This window comes from Ustilago hordei (assembly GCF_900519145.1).
Source record: "Ustilago hordei strain Uho2 genome assembly, contig: UHO2_contig_04, whole genome shotgun sequence".
Lineage (NCBI taxonomy): Eukaryota > Fungi > Basidiomycota > Ustilaginomycetes > Ustilaginales > Ustilaginaceae > Ustilago > Ustilago hordei.
The window spans coordinates 387322-412812 of NW_024545261.1; the positions used below are offsets into that span (position 1 = coordinate 387322).

General features: G+C 51.9%; 12 protein-coding genes across 12 annotated transcripts; 7 read left to right on the top strand and 5 right to left on the bottom strand.

Moving 5' to 3' along the window:
* Nucleotides 1-395: 395 nt before the first annotated feature.
* On the top strand, nt 396-1574 carry UHO2_02464 (uncharacterized protein; the record flags this gene model as incomplete). The annotated part of the gene is made up of 1 exon (XM_041555252.1): nt 396-1574. The coding sequence occupies one exon, from the start codon at nt 396-398 to the stop codon at nt 1572-1574; it is 1179 nt and encodes a 392-aa protein (XP_041411186.1).
* Nucleotides 1575-1641: 67 nt separating this feature from the next.
* UHO2_02465 (putative XKS1 - xylulokinase) lies at nt 1642-3522 on the bottom strand (the record flags this gene model as incomplete). Its single annotated transcript, XM_041555253.1, has 1 exon — nt 1642-3522. The coding sequence occupies one exon, from the start codon at nt 3520-3522 to the stop codon at nt 1642-1644; it is 1881 nt and encodes a 626-aa protein (XP_041411187.1).
* A 674-nt stretch (nt 3523-4196) lies between these two features.
* On the top strand, nt 4197-6374 carry UHO2_02466 (uncharacterized protein; the record flags this gene model as incomplete). The annotated part of the gene is made up of 1 exon (XM_041555254.1): nt 4197-6374. The coding sequence occupies one exon, from the start codon at nt 4197-4199 to the stop codon at nt 6372-6374; it is 2178 nt and encodes a 725-aa protein (XP_041411188.1).
* Nucleotides 6375-6594: 220 nt separating this feature from the next.
* UHO2_02467 (uncharacterized protein) lies at nt 6595-9774 on the bottom strand (the record flags this gene model as incomplete). The annotated part of the gene is made up of 1 exon (XM_041555255.1): nt 6595-9774. The coding sequence occupies one exon, from the start codon at nt 9772-9774 to the stop codon at nt 6595-6597; it is 3180 nt and encodes a 1059-aa protein (XP_041411189.1).
* Nucleotides 9775-11509: 1735 nt separating this feature from the next.
* Nucleotides 11510-12505, top strand: UHO2_02468 (uncharacterized protein; the record flags this gene model as incomplete). The annotated part of the gene is made up of 1 exon (XM_041555256.1): nt 11510-12505. The coding sequence occupies one exon, from the start codon at nt 11510-11512 to the stop codon at nt 12503-12505; it is 996 nt and encodes a 331-aa protein (XP_041411190.1).
* Nucleotides 12506-12859: 354 nt separating this feature from the next.
* UHO2_02469 (uncharacterized protein) lies at nt 12860-15889 on the top strand (the record flags this gene model as incomplete). The annotated part of the gene is made up of 1 exon (XM_041555257.1): nt 12860-15889. One exon carries the CDS (start codon nt 12860-12862, stop codon nt 15887-15889), a length of 3030 nt encoding a protein of 1009 aa, XP_041411191.1.
* A 798-nt stretch (nt 15890-16687) lies between these two features.
* UHO2_02470 (uncharacterized protein) lies at nt 16688-17872 on the bottom strand (the record flags this gene model as incomplete). The annotated part of the gene is made up of 1 exon (XM_041555258.1): nt 16688-17872. The coding sequence occupies one exon, from the start codon at nt 17870-17872 to the stop codon at nt 16688-16690; it is 1185 nt and encodes a 394-aa protein (XP_041411192.1).
* A 1677-nt stretch (nt 17873-19549) lies between these two features.
* UHO2_02471 (uncharacterized protein) lies at nt 19550-20195 on the top strand (the record flags this gene model as incomplete). Its single annotated transcript, XM_041555259.1, has 2 exons — nt 19550-19644; nt 19736-20195. 2 exons carry the CDS (start codon nt 19550-19552, stop codon nt 20193-20195), a joined length of 555 nt encoding a protein of 184 aa, XP_041411193.1.
* Nucleotides 20196-20335: 140 nt separating this feature from the next.
* Nucleotides 20336-20906, bottom strand: UHO2_02472 (uncharacterized protein; the record flags this gene model as incomplete). The annotated part of the gene is made up of 3 exons (XM_041555260.1): nt 20336-20553; nt 20650-20783; nt 20890-20906. The coding sequence occupies 3 exons, from the start codon at nt 20904-20906 to the stop codon at nt 20336-20338; spliced, it is 369 nt and encodes a 122-aa protein (XP_041411194.1).
* Nucleotides 20907-21145: 239 nt separating this feature from the next.
* On the top strand, nt 21146-22504 carry UHO2_02473 (uncharacterized protein; the record flags this gene model as incomplete). Its single annotated transcript, XM_041555261.1, has 1 exon — nt 21146-22504. One exon carries the CDS (start codon nt 21146-21148, stop codon nt 22502-22504), a length of 1359 nt encoding a protein of 452 aa, XP_041411195.1.
* A 705-nt stretch (nt 22505-23209) lies between these two features.
* UHO2_02474 (uncharacterized protein) lies at nt 23210-24037 on the top strand (the record flags this gene model as incomplete). Its single annotated transcript, XM_041555262.1, has 1 exon — nt 23210-24037. One exon carries the CDS (start codon nt 23210-23212, stop codon nt 24035-24037), a length of 828 nt encoding a protein of 275 aa, XP_041411196.1.
* A 75-nt stretch (nt 24038-24112) lies between these two features.
* UHO2_02475 (uncharacterized protein) lies at nt 24113-25441 on the bottom strand (the record flags this gene model as incomplete). Its single annotated transcript, XM_041555263.1, has 1 exon — nt 24113-25441. The coding sequence occupies one exon, from the start codon at nt 25439-25441 to the stop codon at nt 24113-24115; it is 1329 nt and encodes a 442-aa protein (XP_041411197.1).
* Between the last annotated feature and the right edge of the window lie 50 nt (nt 25442-25491).

Consider the following 25491-nt stretch of genomic DNA (forward strand, 5'->3'; position numbering starts at 1 on the left):
GAGAAGCTCGATGGCTCTGAGACCCTTCAGACGTCGCGCCCTTATCAAGTTGTCGGATCTCGTCTATCTACGTTTGACGAGCGTAGGAAGGATGTGGTCGAGTAAGAAGCCAGAGTGTCGAGGACTTTGAATGCTTCCGGTTGTTGGTGCCACACACGCTTGTAAGTAACCGAATTACCGCACCTCTTCGGACCGCATCGCCCGATTTTTATCTCCACGAATGCGGCGAAAGCGGAATTTAGCTGCACAACTCCACTTTCTCACAACTCGACTTTCCCCCGCACTTTTCACTTTTTGACATTCGGACACTTCGACTCTATCATTCTTCCTGCTCATACACCATACGCTCTCTCTGACAAACCGCCTTCTCGCTGCAAGAGGTCGTCGAAGCAAAGATGGTAACCCGCAATCTAATCTCTCCGCTCTCTAGGGTCCTTCCCTCAGTCAAAACCCCCGTCGTCCTCGGCGCGATGGCCGGCGCCTCGGGCGGCGATCTAGCAGGTTCTGTCTCGGCAGCAGGCGGCTTCGGCTTCATTGGCGCAGGCTACCTCACTCCCACCTCTATCCAAACCGAAGTCGAAAAAGCATACGTTCAGCTCTCCATCACTTATTCTTCCCTTCTCTCTAACAAGAAGAGGGCTGATTTTGGAATCGGAATCCTCGTCTGGCGTCTTACCGAATTAAACAATGGCAAACGACCGCACCAGTCCAGCCCCAATAAGGCTGTCACTGACTTCTTAGAGGCTATCCTCAAAGCTAGACCACGCGCTGTCTGGCTCAGTTTCGGAGATGAAGAAGAGCTCACCTCTTGGCAAAACGTTCTTGTTGAGCTCGATGAGAAGATCAATGCGGATATAAAGGGAAAGGAAGGAGAGGAGATAAGGTGGTTCATCATGATCGGCAGAGAGCAGGAGCTGCAGTCTGCAGTTGAGAAATGTCGATGCGATGTGCTGATTGTACAAGGCTGCGAGGCGGGAGGTCATGGACATTCGCAAGCTCCACCACTGTCTGCGTTGCTATCGGGCGTTTTGAAACGCCTTCCTTCGTTGAAGTCGAATAATGTAGGGAATACTACACCGCCGGTGCTGGGAGCCGGAGGTTTGGCAGATGGCAAATCGCTAGCGTCTCTCCTCGCAGCTGGCTGCGCAGGCGGTGTGTACGGAACACGCTTTGTTCTTACCCCTGAATCAACATATTCGCAACTGCAAAAAGAGCAGCTGGTCAAGGCGAAGAGTTCAGCTACGCTTCGTACATTCGCTTTCGACGATGCTAGGGGAACACTGGGCTGGCCCAAAGGAACTGATGGAAGAGGGTTGAGAAACAAAACGGTCCAAGAGTATGAACAGGACCTGCAACAGGAGGTGAAAGAGGGAAGAGAGGACCCAGAAGGCGCAAAGAGGAGGATGGAGAGATACAAGCAAGCAGCGAAAGAGAACGATACGGATCGAATTGTCATCTGGTCTGGGACGGGTGTCGGAGCGATGGACGCTATTGTGCCTGTGAGGAAGGTGGTGCAAGATATCACAGAGGAGGCGATCGAGGCGCTGGCTAGGGTTCAGGGCTATATTCAATAGTGATTTTGTTGCTTCATTCATTGCATTACGATTCAAACAAAGAGGATGCCGATAGATTGTGTGAATGTTACTGCCCCTTCTGACCCCGTTCCTCAAGCTCCTTCCACGCGCCAATGATATCGGTGTACACCTGAGTCCTTCCCTCTCTCGGTCTACAAATTACCTGCACACCGCCCTCGACCCTGTCACCTCCCTGTTTCTCACCCAACCCGGCCTTTTCCGCCTGCTTACTCTTGGTTGCAAGAACGAAATCATCAAACTCCATCTTCCCTCCCTGACTCCTGCTCCAGCCCCAAACAGCCTTGTACGCCGCACCAACACTGCAAAAGTTGTAGTTCGCCGCAGTCCAACCCTTGCCATCTTCGCTCGGTTGGACGGGTTTGACGATCGCGCAACCGAACACGTCTGCCATGGCTTGAGTGATGGTTGTATTCGAAGAGGCTCCTCCAACGGCGTAGATCGAGGCAAGGGGCAACTTAGATGTGTCCCGTGCAGAAGAGGAGGTGCCAGAGACGATCGAGGATGAGCGATAGCGGTAGTTCAGCAATTGTGTTTCCAGGATTGCTGCTGCGTTCATACCTGCCATTTCAAAGTCTTTTACCTTGTTCCATTCCGAGCTGGAGGGAGGGGAAGAGGTGTAGCGATGAATACCAGATGCGCCGGAAGGGATGATCTCGGGACGCAACCAGTAGAAGCCCACCCTCTTCTCTCCTTCCTTCGCCTGAAGCTTGTACTTTTCAGCATCGGCGTTGAACGTGTCCCAGTTGGAGTTGCTGTACTGATCACGGATCCACTCGCGTGCCAGACTGCCAGACTTGTAGACGAGCATGTTGAAGAATGCGTTCTCCTTGGATGGTAGCTTGGCGGGGTGGAAGAATGCATGAAAGTCCGGGTCGGGAACATATTGGTTTGTGGCGACCATAACAGTGTCGGATGTTCCAAGGCTGATGATCGCTTGTCTTTCGGCTAAGCTGAATGCGAGGAAGGTGGCTGGGTTGTCGCCAGTGCCTGGGAATACTTGACAGTCGGGTGAGAAACCGTAGCGTTGAGTCCACCAGCTGCCGACCTTGCCAACTGGCGCACCTGCATCTCGGTAGATTACGCCGAGCTTGCGTTCCAACTCTTCTGCTCCACCGAGGGAGGAGTCGGCTCCTTCGCTTTCGCCAGAGGCAAGGGAGAGGAGGGTCTGGTTCCAACCTGGTTCCAACTTTCCTCTCTTCTCATCAGAAGAGATAGAAGGGGAAGATCGCATGTCCAGCAAGTTCATACCACAGGCATCCGACTCGTCGATACCCTTGATCACCTCTTTCTCGTCCTCCCCCTCTCCGACACAGAGCATGGTAGTAATGAAGCTCGATACCAATCCGATGCGTTCCGTGTCCTTGTACGCTTCCGGCTGCTGCTTGCGGAACTTGTAAATCTGTGGACCTGTAAACCTCGTGTGTGCCTTTGATCCTGTCACTTTCGCCAGCTCCTCCGCTCCACCCGCTGCCGCTTCAAACGCCTTGCATGCTTCCGTAGTTGACGAGTCTTGCCAATTAGGAACGACTTTTCTGCTGAATGCTCCCTCAACCTGCTCCGTAAGTTTCTTCTCAGAGGACAAAGTGGTGAAGATGCGAGGCGCAGCACGAGAGAAGTATACCGAAGCATGCTGTTGTCCAGCAGCAGAGACTGATTTGATCCTCGAGACTGGCCAGGAAGCTGATCGGATCTTGTCGGCGAGAAGATCGATCGACTCGACATACAGCATGATGGGTGCTACGACTGTGCCTTCATCGTCGTCAGCGGTGGGTTGGGAGACTCCACCCGTAGTTTTGTGGTGAGGTAGGTCACGATCAAATCGGACCTCGAGCTCGGAGAGGACATTGAGGTCAATATCAAGGAGAGCAGCTTTCAGGGCTTGAGTGCTGGCGTCGAGGCCGAGGAAGAGGGGGCCCGTGCCGTCCATTTTTGCTATCCGTCGGATGATGCCAGTGGTGATGCAACGAGACGAGGAGTCAGGAGGGGAGGAAGGAAGGCAGGCTGCTGGGTATTATATGGCTGACGCTCGGTACGCCCCCCTTATCGACAAGTCAGGAACCAGAAGAAAGGTCCGGGAGAAGGTCACCGGTGTCAGTCTCCTTGGTCGAACAAATGCACCGATGCAAAGCAAAGATTCCCGCCACGAAAGATTTCCGAGGATTTTTTTTTGATGATTTGTTAGCCCCGCTTTCTAACACCACGAAAACGAGCAGATTATTGCGGAGAAGCGGTGGCACAAACGAGAACCATGCCATTTCCTGTTCCCTTCTGACCATCATCATCGACAACCATCTCTACGTTCTCAACTATCTCATACAAAAGCATCGAATCTTGGTAGCAAACCAAGGTCGCTCATCGTCTCTCCAGCACTGAATTCCGCTACTCAACCAGCTCTCAAGCTGCCCAATCGAATGCAGCCCTCATCGCAGCTCCTCAACTCTGTCTCTATGGTCAGCAACACTTCTGGCCTCAACTGCTTCTTCGCCTCCGTTCAATGACATAGGCTATTCGTCCTCTGTGGCCTACATTCTTAGATCGTCACAAATCGGGTCAGCTTCAACTCATCTTAAACCAACCCCCTCGTGTGCAGGCATCGTAACAATGCCAGCGCACCTCATCGAAGTGGACCTAAGCGAGGTCTCCAAGTCGCTCGCTGTGCTTGGTGGCTTCATCGTCATCTATGGTCTGCTGTCATACGTCGTGAAAGAACGACTGTACCTGTCGGAGCCTCTTCTGGCAGTGATGGCGGGTATCATCGTTGGACCGTATGTGCTCAACTGGGTCGACCCTATCAGTTGGGGCACGATTGAAGAGACCAATGAGGTCACTTATCAACTCACCCGCATCGTCGTGGGGATTCAGGTGCTGTTCTGTGGTATATCTCTACCTAAGGCGTACTTATGGAGAGAGAAGTTCTCGCTTGTCATCTTGCTGTTTGGCATCATGACTACGGCTTGGTTTGCAACAGCTTTGCTCATCTGGGGTCTCATTCCCAATCTTACCTTTCTGGAAAGCCTTTGTATCGCAGCAGCCGTGACACCCACTGATCCGGTGCTCGCCAACTCCATCACCACGGGTCGCTACGCCGAGAAGCACGTCCCCGCCAACGTACGTAACATCATCATCGCCGAGTCCGGAGCAAACGACGGCCTCGGATTTCCCTTTCTCTACCTGGCTATCTATCTCCTTGCTCGCCACGGTGAAGATGCGGATAAGAGCGTAGAAACCGAAGTAGGAAGCTGGACGTATGCCGTTGTCATTTACCAAATTGTTCTCTCCATCGCATTTGGCGCTCTGATTGGGTATTTGGCTCGTAAGTCGCTCAAGTGGGCCGAATCAAGATCGTACATCGACAAAGCCAATTTCTTCGCCTATGGTCTCGGATTGGCCTTCTTCACCCTCGGAACCACGGGCTTGTTTGGGTCGGACGATATCTTGGCATGCTTCATCGCTGGTAACTCGTTCACTTGGGATGACTGGTTCCGTATCCGCACCGAAGACAACGATTTCCAGGAGATCATCGATACAGTTCTCAACATGACAGTATTTGTCTATATCGGTGCTATTATTCCTTGGTCTGCTTACTCGAACATGGAGTTGCAGCTGACAGGTTGGAGGATGGTAGTGCTGGGGATTACAGTGCTGTTGCTCCGTAGGCCGCCTTGGGTGATTGCAGCTACGAAAGCCATCCCGGCACTGCGAGACTTCAAGGAGTCGGCATTTGCTGGTTGGTTCGGTCCGATTGGCGTTGGAGCCGTGTTCTACATTCAGGTCGCACTCAGGCAGTTGCCAGAAGATGGAACAAGGGAAAGGCTGCGTGCGGTGTATGCACCTATCGTGCTCTTCATGGTGTTCAGTTCGGTCCTGACCCATGGAGTCACGATCCCGATCTCCAAGCTTGGACCTGGTGTTATGCGTCGCACTGCTACACTGACCAAGACCAAATCGATCACCTTCTCGCGCCCTATCAGCCGCAGCAACACGATCCAGCCCACCAAGACGAACGCAAACACCGCTGTAGCTCGGGAGAGCTCGCCTGAATCAGCGTCCATGCCTGATCGTTCGGACTCTGAACGATCGGGCGGCGGCAGCCGTGGATCGTTGCAGGGCTCGCCCCGAGGTCACGTAGGATACGATGAATCAGGTAAAGCGTTGTGGAATCCGCTGGTTGCAATCGCCGACTGGGGCATTCACGTGTTTGCCTTTTGGCAGAAAGACAGTTTTTGGCGCAAGGATGTGACACCAGGCAAACACAATGCTCTCGCCTCCCACCACGGCGGCGTCAATAAAACCCACATCTCTGCTCCCACTCGCCCTGTCAAACAGCGCAGCGTTGAAGAGGACAAAGATAACAGCGCTGACAGCATCCGCATGGTGGAGACCAACGCAGATGGTGAGCAAATGAAGTCGCGTCTCCCTCCTCCGTCCATGGAGCTTCCCACCACAGGCAGTGTCAAGATCCCGAGTGCAATCTTGCAGAACCCTTCAAAGTTCGGTTCGAACAGCGAAGGCAAGCCGGACATGCCAGCGTTGTCGAGAACAGTCTCGCCAAGGAGGTTTGCGATCCTACGTGTCTTAGACAAGGAGATGAGCGAAGAACGTAAGGAGGCGCAGACGGAAGCGCAGCAGGGTTGGGAGAAGGGAGAGCAGAAGGAGCAGAAGCGGCTCAGGGAGATGTTGAAGCTTCGCGAGGCTGAGCAGAATGGTGGTGCGGAAGAGGTGCAAGGAGATGCGCAATCCACTCATTCGAGTCAGAGAAGGACTCTTCGCTTCGTTTAAGTTGTATCAACTCGACTTCATCACATACATCACACACAATTCATCACGCATCCCGTTCGCATCATATCACATCACACTACGCCTCACTACCTTTCCTACCACCGATCGTCTCGGTCCATCTCATCACACACATTCGACTTCGCTTTGATACAAATTCGATACATCAATTAAAGGATTCCATTGCGATAATAGTGCCAATTGTCTGTAACGACGCCAAGCTTTAGCCAAGGGCAGGCAAGCCAGGTCTACCGGACGAGGCCTTTCCAACCTGACCACCGTCTCTTCTCTTGGCAGTGTTCAAAGTGAAGGCATTCTTGAATGTTGAGTTGCGATAGGCTGACTTTGCTGTGCCCTGTTCCTCCGCCCTCTCTTCCCCTGTTGACGGCGCTGGGTGTGGTCTGGCAGGCAAAGGAGGCAAGCTGATGGGTTTCCTGACCTTGACGCAGCACAACAAGAGGAACGCGATGGCAAACATAGCTGTGCCCGCCACGAAGATAGCTGGAGGGAAGGTCTTTGTCGTCCTCTTGAACACCTCGGCGAAGAGAATAGGGCCAACGACAGTACCTGAGATGGCAGAGGTGATGCTCCATGCGCCGAAAAGCTTTCCTGCGTCTGCAGGAGACTTGAGCAATGCGAGTGCTAGCGAGGACATGGCTGCACCTCCACCACCGCCGAGCGCCGTAATAGCCGTGGCTAGGAAGAAGAGCTGTGGGGTGTCCGAGAAGATGAGAAGGCCATAAGATATGGTGTTGACGATGACCGAGATTTTTGCGAGTTTGAGGTCAAACTTGCTGTCGTGAATGAGGCGGAGGTGCTTTGCTCGCAAGGTCCACAATTCTTCGACGGACTTCTTAGTCTCATCCCATTCGCCATCTGCTTGCTCGTTCTCCGCGTCCTCGCCTGCAGTGTCGTGGTGAGATGAGCGACGAGACTGATCGACAGCACCGTACGAGTTCATACGTCGATGCGGTCTACCATCGTCGTCCAGCGTGGAGTGCCGACGAGAGTCAGGAGCAACAGTCTGCTCCTCCTCGACCGGCGGCCCGTCTTGTGGCAGCCTCAACGCCTTGACTGGTCGATGGAGGAACTTGATGGCCACCGGCAGGATGAAGGTAAGTGCAAGGACACGAGTGATGCTGAGGAAAGTAAGATACATGCCCAACTCAGCCGATCCCCAGATGAACTGCTTCTGGGCGTACTGCATCTTGAAGGACATGATGCCAATGATGGCAGTCTCGGCGAAGTACGTGAGCGAGAGGAAGGAAAGATTCCAGTCGTAACGCATCTTGGGTGCGACACGAGAGACGGAGATGTGCGATGCTGATGCTTCGGGCGCAGCAAGTGCACCACCAGGTCGAGGTGTGCTGCTGCCAGAAACACCACCTTGGTGGTCGGCTTCTTCGGGCTGGTGAACGGGTACCTTCTTGGGTAGAAGGAAGCTTAGCGGTTCCAGAGGAGCGTAGAGGAAGCTATTCAGGAAGAGAACCTTGGCTCGCTTCCAGACACGCTTCTTGAATGGTCGACGGTCGCCTTCCCAGCTTCTTGAGCCGAGCAGCGGTTGCATTTCGACAGTCTTGCGTTCATCAGCCTTACGTTTAATTTCGGCACGTTGCTCCCCGTACTCCTTCAATGCTTTGGCACGGAACTGCTGGCTGGTGCTCTCGGGGATGAAGGAAAAGATGCCGACAACATAGAGCAAGTGCATGGCGAGCGCGAACCAGAAGGGCGCCAAAATATTGTCTGTGTGCTTGACGAGCAGACCTCCGAGTGTAGGACCAACTGCAAGACCAGCATAGACGATGCCCATAAAGTGTGCAAAGATGTGGGCACGGGTGCCACTGGGAGTGACGTCCGAGATGTAGGACTGATGAACGGCGATTGCAGCGCTGTATCCTCCGAGCAAACCTTCGACTGTAGTTCCGAGGACGAGGAAGCTGTAACCGAAAGGAAGCCTGTTGCGAGGCACGAGGGCAGCCGTAAGAATGACAAGGTCGGTGAAAACGATACCGGCCATAGCGAGACGAAGTACAGGCAGACGACCACGCCTCGAGGACAAGTTAGACCAGAAGCCCGTAGTGAGTGCAGCAAGAATACCCATGGACAGGGTCATTCGGAGCTGCAATGTAGCGAGGGCGGACTGCACCTCTGGACTGGCGAAGCAGGCTTTGCTTGGTCGTCGGGGTATCGGGATGATGGTGGAGTTGGGTTGTTCGAGGGCTGCAAAGTAGGCGGTGACGGCGTACATGTCCGAGGCAGTGTCTGTGTGCGAGATAGGGTTCGAAGCCACCGACCATGGATGGAAGCTGTCAAGGTGTGCGCCTGCAGCTGTTGTCGCAGTCTCTACGCTCGCGAGTTGGGCGAGGGTGGTGTTGGCTTTGGCAGGAGGTTGTGGAACGATGATGTCGCCGCCGCCGACGTAGCTGTCTCCAAGGACATGCTCGCAAACGAACATGTTGAGTAACTCGAGCTTGGGACCCATGCACATACCTCCTGCCATTGAGATGAGCAAAGCGAAGGGACGAAGCCACTTTTCTGAAGGTTTGCGGTACCAGGGCTGATCTTTGAACCATGCGAGATGGTCGTCGATTGCGACGTCGCTGTGCGCTTCAGGATTGGGTGCGTGATTGTTGTTGCCGTCGCCTGCAGCTCCATCACGCTGCCGTTGCTGCCGTTGATGTTGCTCTTCCTGCACCTCATCATCATAGCGATAGATCATGTCAGCGAGGACTGGATTGCTCGAATCGATTTCGAGCTCACCACCGAGTGGTCGAGCGATAGAAAAAGACTCTGGCGGTGCATTGGAGCCGTTGCTCGCCGAGCGCTTGATCGGTGGTGGATGAAGGGTTGCACCAGCAGAGCGGGAAGTAGATCGAGATTTGCGCTCCTCCTCCAAGACGTCGCGTGGCAACGAAGGAGAAGAGACTGTAGATGAGAAGTCCGATAGAAGCTTATCATTCATACTTTTTGCCTCGTCTGCGGTGATGGGTTTACCACCGATTTTGACACCGAACTGCTCGCTGGGAGCTGGCAGGCAGTAGTGACCTCGCACCCCGTAGGCATCACTGGTGGTGAAAGGCTTTGAGTAAGACCAGATGGCAGCTTTGAGCTCCTCAATGCGTGATCCGGCCTGAGCTACATCGTGATACTGAGCAAAGCCTTTGAAGGGGCAGTAGGTGACCTTCTTCTCGCTGGGTTTGAGCGCAAATGACCATTGCAGTGCGTCGGGTAGGAAGTAGAATCTGATGGGATAGTTGGTTTCGGCGAGCTGAAGAGCATCAGATGTGTCGACGAGGGTACGTTTACGTCCCTCAATGGTTGTGGTGATGGTGAGTTGTCGACCGAGCGGCTTGACTACGACTCTGTGAGGCGGCTTGGAAGCCGATGCTTCTGAGCTCGACATGATGGCGGGCATTGATGTGAATCAAACCTGCAGGGCTAACTAAGCCAGCATGTTGGTGGTAGTGGTGGAGAGGAGGAGAAAGATGGAGCTCGTTCCGATGCTGGATGATGAGGAGGCACGAAGGTGCTTATCTCACAGCATGAAGGAATGACCGATGCTGCTTCCCAAACTGTCAATGCAGCAAGCAGCATGTTGGCAGCGAGCTTGGCTTTTTGGACTCGGGCCGATTCAAACAACGAAACGCAGCTCTTCTGTTTCTGCTTGCTCAACAGCGAACCAGCCAAGGAAGTGTGCGGCGTTGTGATATCATCAAGCGCTTGCGACGTCTTTCCAGACTCCCTACTGTACAGTTCCTTCCGAAAGTTTGGGGACAGGGTTCAGTGAATAATCATTTAACTCGTGCGGTAGCATACCTTCCGTCCGCTTGAACGACTTACGTCCTATAAGTGTCAGGCTGTACGAAACACACAGTGAGCAAGTCCGAAAAAAGAGCTTTCGATTGCAGTGAGTCTCGGAGCTGATTGAGCGGACCTCCATTTGGGCAGGCAACACTTACAACCAGAGTGGATGTAACGCGCACTACCCCGCTTGCAGTTATCAGGTGGGCTATAATGGAAGTACTTCAATCAGAATTATTGCGAGGTGGAATCGTTGAGGTTGTTCACAGAGGGTGGGAGCACAGCGAATGCGAAAAACCCGCCTCAGACGGCGTCTAGTCAGAAGAGCACTCAGTCGGGCGCAATGTCGTTGGTGACTTCGAGGAGCTCGAAGGTCTTAGCTTCCGTGTTAGCGGTGGTTGCCTCGGTGGCGTTTGTTGCTGCTTTGTAGAGAGAGACCTACAGCGATTAATTAGAGCTTCATTAGACCACACAATTGCATTTGTCAAGAGGTGTCAATTCCACACACCTGGTTGTCAGACATTGAGTGGGATGTCAGGGTGAACGTTTCGATTTCATGATAATGTTCATGAGCGTGAACAATTGGACCGCTTCCGTCCCCGAAGTGAACACAAATCCAGCAGGTGCATCGACACGACTCACGCAGTTCGAACCCGTGACACTTCCATCGCCGGACGGAACTCGGGGAGGCGACAGGTCTGAAGAGGAGTCGACGTCGTAGTTGTTGGAATATGATAGTCTTTGATGGTAGGACGCGATGTTAATTACGTGTAGCGACAACGAACGTAAGTACAGATGGATGGTTCTTTTTACAGGAGCTACTAACTGAGTGCCATTTCTTCTACGTACTGAGCACAACGGAAACTACCTTCTACCTTCTAGAAGCTTCCACTTAACCGGTATGTCCGAGCCTTATCGGGTTACCGGTCTTAACGAGCCGATATGCCCGAGTTGAAGATGCGTCGGCATCTCAAGCAAGGTGCACGTGTTACGGCCGAGACATCGAGATACGGGAGGCTCACATAAGCGAGGAGCACAATGAGGTACGCAATTGTTGTCATGATGACAGCACAATGGCACCCGGTATCATAGCAACACAGGGGTACAAATGAAGGAACACACCCTGCCTCGGATGGGATCAGAGCAGTGAATGGAGTATATATATGTGTTTGTCATTTAGTCTCACACTAAGAAAACTAAGCATTACATAGAACATACGGCTGTGGCAAAGGGAGTCTGATCGTGACCCCGATAACGCCGTATATTAATTGTTATCTTCAATTGATTAAGAGTCTGAAGAAGCTATCACCGAGCTAACCGAAAACTCGCCGACAACCATGGTAGAAGACACCGAAACGAGGACTAAAGGAAGCAGAAAAGGCAAGAACACCCAGGTTCGGGTCGACAATAATGCCACGAGCGAGAACGAGCCGGAGGCCATCAACGATGAAGCCGACGGAGACACCGATTCCGACTCCGACTTTGATGATGGCGACAAGCGATATAACTTTCGCACCCTAGCAAAGCTCCTTGAACCTGTGCCAAAGCTCACGTCACGAAACTACCATAGCTGGAGCGCTCACGTGAAATCTTTCCTCCGATCCGTGCCTCATGCGATGAAACATCTCGAGGGAACGTACGACAAGAAACACCCAAAATGGAGCCGCTCCCTTGACGATGCTTTAATTAACGCCCTGCGTGGAACAATCGACACTACCGGAGAACACAATATAAACTACCTCGTTCTAGATGTAATCAAGGAGTACCTTACTTTCAACCAAGTATGGAGAAAGATCGAAAACGGTCTCACGAATGAAGCCACCAAGACGTCCCACAGACTTGCGCTTATCTCGCAACTCAACGATGCAAAGATGTTTCACTCGGATGCCAGAAAGCTAATTCAAGAGATCCGGTCCATACAAACTGAAAGCAGTCTCCTCGGAAAACCATTCGCCGATGATACATTGTTCTCGGCCCTGCAGAAATGCACGATCCGGCATCCGGTGTACAAGGAGACGGTTGCCACCGTCCATCAAATCGACTTCAACGCCCTTGCCACCGCATTAAGCATCCGGCAGACTGCTGTCGAGAGTGTCCCCGCACAAAGGATCGACCCCCGACAAGCCAGCGCTAGAACCGCCGGCAACGACGATCAAAATGAACGGGCCGGAGAGACCGAAGCCGAAGCCGACAACAGCCACGCGAGCCCGAGGAACGCAAGCAAACCACGCCGAATCCGATGCTGGATCTGCAAGCGACCGGGACATGGTATCAGCCAATGCGACGCCTTGGTTACCATTCCCAAGGACTCTCCCCTCGCTGAACCCAAATAGGAAGCGTGGTGCTCCCTCACCCTCCCAATGAAATGGCAGGACCCCTCGAACCCAAAAGAAACAGCTCATTGGATCTTGGACTCGGGGGCGAGTTATCATATGGTGAACGACTACAGCATGCTCATTCACCCGAGAACTTGCCGAAAGCGGATAATTACCGCCGGAAGCGAGGTCTTGGAAGCGGCAGCTATAGGAGATGCGAGCATATCAACAGATTACGGGGAAATCCCTCTGCAAAATGTATTGTATGTAAAGCACCTTAATGTTAACCTTCTGTCAACAAATTCATTAACGGATGAAGGAGCACGAGTGATATTGGACACAACCGGCGGCCAAATTTTCTTAACAAACGGCATGACACTTAAGATTGCAAAGAATCGCGAGCGAGGACTTCTGGAGTTCCGAGGCGACACATGGCAAGAAAGCGCGATGGCCACATCAGCACCATTGTTTGAAGGTGTTGATGAGGAGTTCGAGCATATTAAGAATGAGCCGAAAGTTTCAAAGCAACAACTATGGCATGAGCGTCTCGGGCACCCAGGAAGAGATAAGGCTAAGGCGATCACAAACAAGTTAAAGGATAAGCATACCATGAAATTGGATCCAAACACCGCTCTGACATGTGAGCAGTGCGTACGATCCAAGAGCACAAGCGCTCGGATGGGGAAAGGTAGCGGCGAGAGAGCCGTAGGGCCCCTGGATCTTATCCACGTCGATCTAATAATAGACTCGTCCCACGTGACGGAGTATACATGCACGTTGGTGCTGGTCGACGATCATAGCAAGTATGTGTATGCACAGCCATTGACACGAAAGAGTCATGCCTTTATGCAACTTAAAAGGATTGTTTCGTTCCTGGAGACACAGACGGATCGGAAGCTAAAAGCGATCCGATCCGATCAAGGAACAGAATGGAAAAGCAATGATGCATTAGAATGGTCGCTAGAAAAGGGCATAGAGTGGCAAACCACCGTAGGGTACAACAGCAAACAAAATGGACGGGTAGAGAGAATGAACAGGACCCTTGGAGAGAAGATGAGAACGTTGCTAATGCAGAGGAGACTACCGAAGAAGTTCTGGCCATACGCGATCAGAGCTGCAGCGTTCAAAATAAACCTCACTCCGAGCGTTGATAATGAATTCCCTTATCAAGCGATGTTTGGCAAGTCGCCGGAACGAGCTTTAAAGCTCCTACGAGTGTTTGGTTGTCTGGCATGGGTAAACATACCCAAAGTTAAACGGGACAACAAGAAACTGGACCAGCGAGCCGTCGCATCCATTTTCTTAGGGTACAGTCTAGAGAGGAAGGGCTGGCTTTTCTACAGTCCGGACTATAATCCGAACATCTTCTGGAGCAATTCAGCAAAATTCATGGAATCAAAGTGCTGGTCAGACAGAACAGAGTGGCGACCGGTTGATACAAAGGCACCCCTAATGACGATGACAGAAGAAAATCTCGAAGATCTAGGATATAACAAAGAAAATATATTCGACGAAACAGATGAAGAGCCACTACGAGAATACATGGATATGGAGTCAGACTCGGAAGAAAGATTACGCGAAGGAATAGCAGAGGTGATGGAACAAGGACCAATCGCCGAAACTCAAATTGACAGCGAATTCTATGGACTCGTAGCGACGCGACCGGAACGGAGAAAGAACCTGGACCCAACCATACATGAAGCAATGAATGGAGAGGACAGAAAGCACTGGGAGGAGGCCATGCGAAAGGAGCTGGATGGATTAGAGGCGATGGGCACATGGGAGATAGTCGACCTTCCAAAGGGTGCAAACACCGTCGACACACGTTGGGTACTCAAGATCAAAACCGATGCAAACCTCGTGCCAACAAAGTTCAAAGCCCGACTCGTGGCACGAGGTTTCACTCAACGCGAGGGCATCGACTATACAGAGGTCTTCGCACCAGTAGCACCTATCCAATCCATTCGAGGGGTGATCGCGGTCGCAGCAGTACGAGATTGGGAAATGGATTCTATTGACGTAAAGCAAGCGTACCTGAACTCCACTATACACCATGATGTATACCTCAAGCCCCCAGTAGGAATCGAAATACCACCCGGAAAAGTGTTGAAGGTAGTGAAAGGACTGTACGGTTTGAAACAGTCGGGCCGAGAATGGAACATTGAGTTAGACTCACACCTCCGGACGATCGGATTTCATTGCATGCAGAGCGCTCCATGCCTATACTCAAGAGGGACAGGCGACAAGATCACGATCATCACAGCATACGTGGACGACATGCTGATAACATCACCCAGTCGTGAGGAAGTAGACCGCGCAAAGCGGGAGATCATGGACAAATGGGAGACGCAAGACAATGGAAGGATCAAAGAATTTCTGGGCATCAAGATTATACGTGATAGAAGACGGAGGAGGATATCCCTGAGTCTAACGGCATACATCAAGGAAATGGTGAACAAATGGTTAGGAGGAGCAAACGAGAAATCCTGGATACCCATGCTGAGTGTAGCGAACACCGCCGGAGGCGAGCGATGTGAACCTAAGCGAGCAAAGAGGTATCAAGAATTGGTCGGCCAACTATTATGGGTCTCCAACACAGCCCGACCAGATATTGCCTTTGCCGTCGGCGTATTGGCGCGATATATGTCGATCCCGATCGACAGTGCATGGAAGGCAGCTGTCCACGTGGTAAAGTACCTGAACCAAACGAACGAATATCAGTTGCACCTAGGAGGAGAGACAAACGAGCACTCGGATACACCGGTAACGACGTATACCGACGCAAACTGGGCATCCGACCCCACAAATGGACGAAGAAGTACCTCGGGGTCGATAACATATGTGTATGGATGTCCGGTGAGTTGGAAATCACACGTTCAGAAGTGTGTGGCACTGTCGGCAGTCGAAGCAGAGTTTGTCGCCGCTTCCGAAGCGGTACGAGAAACCTTATTCTTCTCATATTTGCTCCAGGATTTGGAGGCCACGGGCGTTCGGCCCGTACTATACACAGACAGCCAGGGGTGCATACAGGTGAGTAAAGACCCAGCCAAACATTGGAAGTTAAAGCACATCGACACACGGTATCATTTCGTACGCGATCACGTACAAGAGGGCGATGTGGAGATCAAATATGTCGGAACGGCAAACAACGTTGCAGATGTCTTAACAAAACCCTTACAGGGTCTTAACACCTCACGATTGGCTAGGATGATAGGACTGGAGATCCCGCCGAAGGGGGGAGTTGAAGATGCGTCGGCATCTCAAGCAAGGTGCACGTGTTACGGCCGAGACATCGAGATACGGGAGGCTCACATAAGCGAGGAGCACAATGAGGTACGCAATTGTTGTCATGATGACAGCACAATGGCACCCGGTATCATAGCAACACAGGGGTACAAATGAAGGAACACACCCTGCCTCGGATGGGATCAGAGCAGTGAATGGAGTATATATATGTGTTTGTCATTTAGTCTCACACTAAGAAAACTAAGCATTACATAGAACATACGGCTGTGGCAAAGGGAGTCTGATCGTGACCCCGATAACGCCGTATATTAATTGTTATCTTCAATTGCCCGAAATCCCCTAACAGTAGTTGGGTAGTTGCCCGTGCCAAGCCTATGCTTGCTGGTGCTCAGGCTGTACGACGAGATTGATCTGGTGCAGTTGCGAACTTGAGTTGGTGCATTTAGACACCCAGACATGAAGGTACGAAAGTGCTGTGGTGCAAAGTGCGAAAGCTATCGACAAAGAGAGTATTAGAACAGCAACGGACACATGAACTCTTGAGACGCCGGATGAGAAAATGCCGGCTTCCGTCTCAGCCCGTAGCTCGTTGTCACACTCTTTCAATCTCGATCATGATACGTCACTTCTGAGGAAATGAGTGTGGAAATTGCGATTCAAAGAATGTAACGACGTGGTGGGTGTGAAGAGAAGGACAATAATCTTATGAATGTGAGTGTTGGCTACGATTGAAGAGAGCGGAACAACGTAGCAAGTGTCAGTGGCCTTGTCAGTGGCCTTTTTTGTCGAGAAGAGGACCTGCCTCTGATAGTTTGTCGTTTTAAGAGAGAGAGAGAGAGACAGCTATCGGCCCTAAAGAGATAGTCCGGCCCAAACGACCGTTGAACGAGCATATGAAAGTTTGGATCGGAAGGATACTGCTCGAGCATTCCCGAGATATCTGCTGTTGCACTCCTAGTGAACGTGCGCAGCAGCTACGGCTTCCTGGGTTATCGCCTCTATGTGCTTGTCCACTGCTTCAAAGTGTGTGGGTTTTACATAGCCCATGCCGTAGTGCACGACGGTCTTTCGAAGGTCTAACTGTTCATGTTCAAGAAAGCCCCAGAAGTTGTAGAGCGTCTTACCAGACAGTTTGTTTCCCGTTGCCTTCTTTCTTTGCAACCTCAACCTGTGAACGGTCATCCGGACCTTATCAATACCATCTGCTCCTCCCTCCAATCCTTGCGACTTAAGGGTAACGTAAGGGAGTACGCGGCTAGGCTGATGGACTGCCCTCTTCTCGTCCGTCCAAATACGAGGATCCAATTCTGAAACATCAACTTTCTCTAGTTTTCCGCCGAATATTTTTGTGTTGATATCGTTGAATATTGTAGGGTTCTTGACCTCCCGAAATTGAGTGGGGCGGCGTTGTTGTTTTATGGGCGCCACATCTTTTCCTATGGGCGCCACATATTTCAACGGAGAGGCACTGTAATGGAAGCTATTGAGAGATTTGGGTTCCTGCACTTTTTTTTGCATAATCTTGGCGTACTCATTGACTTCGTCAGGGGTTGTGTAGATTTTGAGCGAGCTCGAAGCTCGCTTCTTGGAGACTCGGTTGTGCATTGCAGTTGCTGCACTACCGTGGGGTGGAACATCAGGTTCATCCTGTCTCTGTAAAGCTCCTGCATTTTGTCTGAGCTCAACCGCGTGGTTGTAGCTCGGTCCGGGTTCGAGGAATCCACGCGCTTCGGAAGATGAAGGGTACCAACCGGCATGAGATGGTGGAAGAGGTGGAGGGATTAGCGATTCTCTTCGAGGAGGGCCTTGCAATGCAGAATCCAAGGCAAAACGGCCCCATTCGTTGTCAGGAAGAATGCGAGATGTTGAACTGAATCCTGGAGGATTTTGCGCGAGTTGTGGGGCGTTCCCGAAGGACGACAAATGCTGTTGAGGCAACCCATGTTGAGGGACATTCGGACCTTGTTGAGTTACGACACTCTGGAGGCTAGACGGTGGCCACTGGTTGGGGGTTCGGCTCTGGAAGCCGTAGGGTGACCATCCATAATTGGGACCGGTAGGTAGTGATAGTGCAACAGGAACAAGGCTGAGGAAGAGGAGAGAACCCAAACCCGAGTGTAAGGATAGTGGATTCCGCATGATTGCAAAAGGAATGGAAGAGGCTGGATGGGAAGGAAAGGAATGTGCTGTGAGCTCTGTATGCTGCCTGGGATGCCGACGCACCCTATTTGTGGGCCAGAGCAAACATGGTTATATACCCACACATCCTCAAACACTTTGTGGCGAGTGCAAGACCAATTTGCGACCTCGTTGTCTCCTCGGCACGTTTTAGTCGCCAAGCCGTTCACCAAACCCTCCATCATTTCAGGTGTGGGAAAGTTGGGCAGCCGCCTCGGATTCGTGCTTCAGAGCCTCTAACAGAGACCAGGGAGGAGCTAGACAAACGCTCCGTGTAAGTGGGAGCCAAACGAAGGTGTTGCAAAGCTGAAATCGACAACGTTGCTTCGGTTGCACAGGCCTCCCACACCTAATTGTTGAAAAGTGAAGATATTTGGGTCCCGATACTGGCGATCAGGGAGAGACTAAGTACGATGTCACTGCTGCTTTACGACAGAAACATATATACTCAATTGACTAAGTGAATGTGGCAAGAACCTGTGGAAGTTTGAGTCCCGATACTGGCGATCGGGGAGAGTCTAAGTACGATGCCACTGCTGGTTTAGACAGAAACATGTATACTCAATTGACTAAGTGAACATGGCGAGAGCCTAGCGCTCCCTGCTCGATATATATACAAAAGTGTGGCACATGCCGAATGCGGGAGTCTCTATAGTTAATGACCCAGCCTGACAACGAGCGGGACTTGGTTGTACCCGATCCCCGATCTCGTCGTCTTTGCGTCACCTCTTAGCGTCGTCACTGGATCGTAATCTTCAACCGAGAGAAGCTAGAGAACATGAGTTATATACCTTAACAGCTGATCATGCTCGCCCTCCGAGTTATTGTCATACTGACATACCTCCTGCATGCCCCGGTGTCAAACCTCGTGCGTAGGCTGCATATGCTCCCACGAGCTTCGCATCCACCTCATCTCTGTTTACACTTGGCATCGCTCCGGCCTCCCGGCCCTTAATGCTCCAATCTAACATGTCGACCCTTGGAAATACCGACGTATCTTCAACTCATTTCCCCACGCCTCGCTCTTTTCGCTTCTGCTCCGTCCGAAAGTCATCGGGCAAGCCGAGCAATGGAATCAATTGAAGATAACAATTAATATACGGCGTTATCGGGGTCACGATCAGACTCCCTTTACCACAGCTGTATGTTCTATGTAATGCATAGTTTTCATAGTGTGAGACTGAATGACAAACACATATATATACTCCATTCACTGCTCTGGTCCTATCCGAGGCAGGATGTGTCTCTTCATTTGTACTCCTGTGTTGCTATGATACCGGGTGCCACTGTGCTGTCACCATGACAACAATTACGTACCTCATTGTACTTCTCGCTTACGTGAGCCTCCCGTGTCTCAATGTCTCGGCCGTAACATGTGCATCTTGCTTGAGATGCCGACGCATCTTCAACTGAATCTGAAATCGCGTTTTCCGTTCAAAGGTGTTGGTTTCGCATTCTGAAGATACGCAGCAAAGCGGATGCTCGGAAGATGCCGAAAGTGATAGCCAGCCAAGCGCACGGACGATGTCTTATGACCTTGAATTGCACCCTTTCCAAATCGACAAGTTCATCAACCACTCCTCGTCTTCCTCGTATCGTCATACCGCAGTCATCCCAACTCGCTCAACAAGTACAAAGATGGACTCTAAAGACCTGCAGCTTATCGCAAACAAGAAGCACGACCTGCTCCACGCTGCGCAAGAAGCACGCAAGCTCTCATACTCTCCGTACAGGTAAGCACCAAACCCTCAATCCTTGGGTACCGCACCACTAATGCTAATAACAAGGCCGCATCGTCTCATCATCCCGCTTCTTCTCTGATAGCAAGTTCCGCGTTGGCGCGGCCCTCTTCACCAAATGGGGCGAGATCATCCTCGGCGCCAACTACGAGAACGCATCCTACGGCGGCACTGTCTGTGCTGAACGCACCGCTCTCGCCAAAGCTCTCATCCGATCCAATACTCTCGACGTTCAAGAACAGAATACAGCACGCAAGATTGAGCGAGGCGACATTATTGCTGTAGCGGTAGCAAGCGATCTCGAGGGCAGTTGCAGTCCATGCGGCATCTGTCGACAGGTCATTCGAGAACACTGCAGCTTGCAGGCTCGTGTGCTCATGGTAGGGTGCAACTGGAACAAGGCAAATGCACAGCAGGCTGTTCAAGGCACAGTGAAGGATGAAGGCGGAAAGGAGCTGAACGAGCCCAATGTTGAGGTCGTCACTCTGGAGTATCTGCTGCCAATGAGCTTTGGCCCTGAGGATCTGGACAAGCCAAGACACTAATGAACGCAGTCGATTGCATTCAATGATACCTTCTTTCAAGCCTTCAAGTGCCTGCGTATTGCTATTGTAGGCCAGTCTAGATTACAGTGATGTTGGAGATGTGAGATGAGAGCGCTTCATGCTTGTATTTGTTCACGAGTTCAGCGCCTCTTGTTGCTCTTATTGCCAGCTGGGCTCCTGCCGCCTTGAGGCAGCCAATCTTGGTCGACATTAGGATTCCGAATAGCTGTCGAACTGCCTGCGTTTTGCGACTGTGCCCTAGCGAGCGCCTCTTCAATCTCTTCTTGCGAAACTTGCTCTCCTGCTCGCATCCTTGCCGCAATCTCGGGTGTCACTGCCATGCGCTTCACTCCAGTCTCTGTTCAGTCCAAGCACGAAAACAAACAAGTTCGGTTTAGTATGTGTTCACGGCTGAGGAAATCGTGCACGAGCGACGTTGGAGTGAGATACTTACGGAACCCGGGGGCACCGCGTCCGAGACCAGTCTTTGGGTCATACTTGCCAGTGTATCCTCCCTTCTTGCCAGCGCCAAAAAAGCGTGATGCGACAGCACCGACAATGATGAGCGGTATGAGGACTGAGGGGATGCTATAGCATTTATTGAGTGGGACGATGAGGGACCAGGTCAGCCAGAGAAAGCACGACAACCAGCTTTGGGGCCATGATCAAGAGTCTTTGCTACCCTCATACTTACAGATACCAGCCTGCCATGGTGGTGTTGATTCGTGGAGATGGTGAGTGTTTTGAAGGAGGAGCACCAAGATAGCGTTGGAAGAACGCGCTCTGTTGGTTGGTACAAGCTGCATTTCGCCTCCACAGCTCTAAAACGCGGAAATCGGAACTGCAACTTCAACCAACACTTTGACTTCCACCCTTCCATTCTCCTTCCTCTCGATCTCAGTGGCCATTCTCACCATCACACATTGCCACCGCTTCGGCCTCTAGGCGCGATGTCAGCTCCTGCTCTACCAGGCGCCGTAGCCAGCCCCTCATCACAGACCGGTGCTCCAGCAGCCCAACGAGCACGCGAGATCCAAGACGCACTCAAATCAATCGTTCTTCAAACCGCCTCCACCCTTCGAGCCAAAACCCAGCTTGCGCGGCTACAGTCGTCTATCCCTCCATCATCAAGCACTGCAGCAGCAGACGTCAGTGCTGTATCATCCGGCTTGGATCAGCTCACCGGCGAATGTACACGTTACCTCTCACTGGTACATGGTCTGCGCGACTACTTGCTGCATGCACAAGCAGCACTAGAGATCGAGCTAGAAGCAGCGACTCAGAGAGAAGCAGAAGAGTCCAAGAGAGCAGCAGAAGCAGCGGCAGAGGCATTGAAGAAGCAGCAGCAAGCAGAGGCAGAAGCAAAGAAGAAGGCTAAGGTGGAAGAGGAACGAAAGAAGAAGAAGGATGAGGAGAAGGCCAAGGCTCAACCTGCAGAAGAGAGTAAGAAGGAAGACCTGACCGAGACAGGAGATGGGAAGAAGGATTCAGGAGCAGATGACTCGTTTTCTGGATTGACGACTCCGCCATTACCACCTGCGAAGAGTGAAGGTGCGGAAATGAAGCCCGGTTCTAACGAGGCGAAGAAGAAAGACCCTGGCAAAGCGGCAAACGATGCCATTGTTATCGATAGTGATGGAGATGACGATGAAGACGATGTGCCACTTGCCTTTGCACCCAAGGCTGGTGCAGCAGAAGGTAGTTCGAAGGCGATCGATCTCACAGAATCACCTGCTCTTGCCAACGCTGCTAAGCCACTTCCCTCCGACACCAATAGCACCTCCGTGCCAGCCTCCATAGCAACAGACGCAGCAGCAGCAACAACAACAACAACAACAACAACTCAGGACCCAACGCCATCTACCTCTACCGATACTGCTGCTGCAGGCGGCATCCAAGGATTGGACCTCTCAGCATTTGGCATCAACCTCTCATCCCTCGGCAACTTCGCTGATCTCTCCTCCCTCGGTATACCCTCACTCAACACCGCCTCGTCCTCCACAGATACATCGAACCCCCTGGTACCAGCAACAGACTTTTCAGAACTGGAAAAGATGATGGGCATGGACTTTTCATCCGCTAACAACACCACCTCCTCCGCCACGGGCGACACGAATACAGGCGCACAGGACTTCTCTTCACTAGGCAACTACAACCTTGGCAGCCTCGGGGGCAATACTGGATTTGGAGATGATAATGACTTGTTCGGCGCAGGTAGCGGCGGGATAGACCTCAGCCAATATGACTTTTCATCACTAGGGGGCAGTGGTGATGCCGGTGCGGGAGGTGTTGATTTGAGACGTTCTTGACCAACCATGTTTCGAGTAACAGTGGTGGTGGTGAGGGAGACAAGGACAATAACACTAGCTAGACTGATCGAGGAAAAAATTTGTATTTGTACTTGTGAACGAGTCTGTAAACTATGCTTAGCACGCTTGTGAACAAAGTCGTATGCCTCAAAGTACCAGTTAGGCTTGCCGACTTGCGATTTGGCGAAAGCAGACAAAGCTTCGCAAAAAGCGCTCCGACTCTAGAAGCTGGTGTCTCCGCACAAATGCGCTTGAGCTCCTCGAGAGAGTTCTCTTTTGTGAGCCGTGTACGCGCTGCTTTACGAGCAGATCATGCAGCGGCAGTAGCCGTCGAACGCAATCAAACTTGTGCTTTCCAAAACATGCCTTTCGCCACATCATTGCAGGGCTTGACGAGCTCGGGAACGAAAGTTTCTATGACTTCGGCCGTCTTTGCACGCCAAGCTGCCCTAACCTCTGGCAGCCTTGGACGAATCGCATCCTCAACGATCGTCCTGATTGAGTTGTTGGGTGAATAAAACATAAGCTTGTGTACTTGCCACGGAAAATCCTCTTGGACCCTTGGATTTTAGGTTCTTCCAAACCAACACTTTTGTTTCTTGCTATTCGACTTTTTCCTACCAACCTGGCGCCCTTCTCTTCCCTCTGTCCTCTGTCCTTTACTCACCACCTTTCGTCTTTGCCTCAATCAGGTTAGCCGCGCTTATGAGCGGTAGTCGAGCGACGAGACCGGGCGCAGGGGGCTTACCTTACCACGAAGCATCGTATTGGCAGAATCGCTTCACCACCGACCCTCGCGAAGCATCTGGATTCGAATGGCTTTCATCCTCAACATCCCTCATCTCACTTCTGCCTCAATCTCTCCTGCTTCGCTCATCTCCGACTCGCATATTACACATTGGTGTTGGAACCTCCCGCCTCTCCCTCGAACTCATACAATACTATAGACAGAATGCGCCAGAAAATTGGAAAGAGCGAGCAAAGCAGGTTGTGAACGTTGATTTCTCAGAGAAAAGTATTGGGTTTCAACGACATGCAGAGGCAGTATGGCTCAAACAGGTCGGGGAAGATGCAGGAGAGGAGACACTCATGGTATATCACGTGCTTGACCTGCTCGACTATGCTGAGGTGAATAGAGAGCTAGGAGGCAAGGGGAGAAAGTTCGATGTTGTGTTGGATAAGAGTACGTCCGATTCAATATCTACTGGTGAAGATATACCGCTGGAATCAATACACAAGGGAAAGCATCACTCAAGCTTGATGGAGCTTACTCAAGGGAGAAAGGAGAGGAGAGTGGCGACAACGCAGATTCTAGGAGTCAACCTAGCTTCGATTGTGGAGAAGGGTGGTGTTTGGTTGTGTCATAGCTATAGTTCTGACCGGTGGGAAGACGTCATCCCAGGCAGTAACCACGTTACTGAAGAGCAAGTATGGCCATGGACAGAAACATCAAAGATACCGGTCCCGGTGAAGTCGTCAGACCCAAACGCACCACAGATCAATCACTGGATATATACCTTGCATCGCACATAGCATTCGATATACCACGCCCGAGACACACAGATCATAGGAAAGTGACGATTGACAAAGCTTGTCGTTGTGTTGTGATCAAGCCTTCTTCGAGCTCCTGCTGGACTTAGCACGCAGCAATTTGTTCCGTAGCTCTCGTTCTCTGTCCCTCTCGTGCTCCTTCTCAGCGTCGCTTGGCAGTTCGAACTCGTCATCATCGGAACTCAGATCACTTCTTGACATCTTCTGTCTGCTTCGTTCGGCTTCAAGCCTGTCTTCCGACTCGCTATCGCTGAAGACCATGTCTCGGAAAGCAGACCGCTCGACACCCCTCTTATACGCATCTTCCTCCTCCTCTGGTTCTTCCCGCCCGGTTTTGGATCTTGGACCAGGCTGCGAGCGAAACTTCTCCCGTAAAGTCTCGACCTTGAGGGCGTCCCGGTTGGAAGCATCCTCTCGGTCCTCCGGCTTTGGGTGCTTAGATCTGGAGGGTTGTGCAGAACGCTTATTCTCGCGGATAGCGGCGCGATAGTCTGGTGTGACAGAGCGTGATCGTGATGGTGAGCGAGGAGGTGGTGATGGACGAGGAGGTGGCACGGGGGAGGGTGATCGTCGACGATGACGAGGTGGAGGAGAAGGGGATCGACGAGAAGGACGATAGGAGTCTGCCTGTTGAGGAGCTCGAGAGCCCCAGCCTGAATCACGGCTTCGGTCGGTGTTGTTACCGTTTCGATTTCTGAAATTGCCACTGTTGCGGTCATCTCGACGGTTCCGAGTGCTTCGATCATCTCTGCGACGATAGTCGACTCGAGGAAGAGGTGGTTGCTCCCTATCCCTCCCCCTTGTATATGCCGGAGGACGTCGATCAACCTCTCCTGCTGGCGCTGAAGTTGTTGGAGCTCCTGCACCCCATCTCGATCTCCTCTTGCCCTCCCTCGCCACCGCCTCACCACTTGCACCCGCACTCTCTGCCGCTCTCGCCGCCCTCTCCCTCGCCTCCCTCACTACTCTCTCCCCCTCCTCCCTCTTCTTCCTCAACTCCTCCTTCTTCTCCTCCACAAACCTCTTCGGCACGCCCCCTAGACTCTCCTGTGCGCTCACCAACAGTTCCCACAACTCACTCATAAACTCTGCTGTTTTACCCTCCAAAAACCCCATCAGCTGAATTTGCACCTTTCGCGGATCCGGAAACCTCTCTTCCTCCAGCATACCACTCGCATACTCGAGTACGACATCATCTTCAAAGCCGAGAAGTTCGGTGACTCGGCGAGCAATCCAGGGTTTGATGACGGACAGTTCGACTTTGCGCATGTCGACTTTGGTGTTGAAGTGCGGTGGGAAGGTGAGTTTGCGGAGAAGGGTGGATTCTTTGTTGGAAAAGCGAGAGTCTTGGGACGCTGAGACGCCTTTGTATGATGAGTCGCCCATGGTGGTGGTGCTAGCTGCTGAGCAGCGGCGAAAGTAAGACGGTGAGGAAT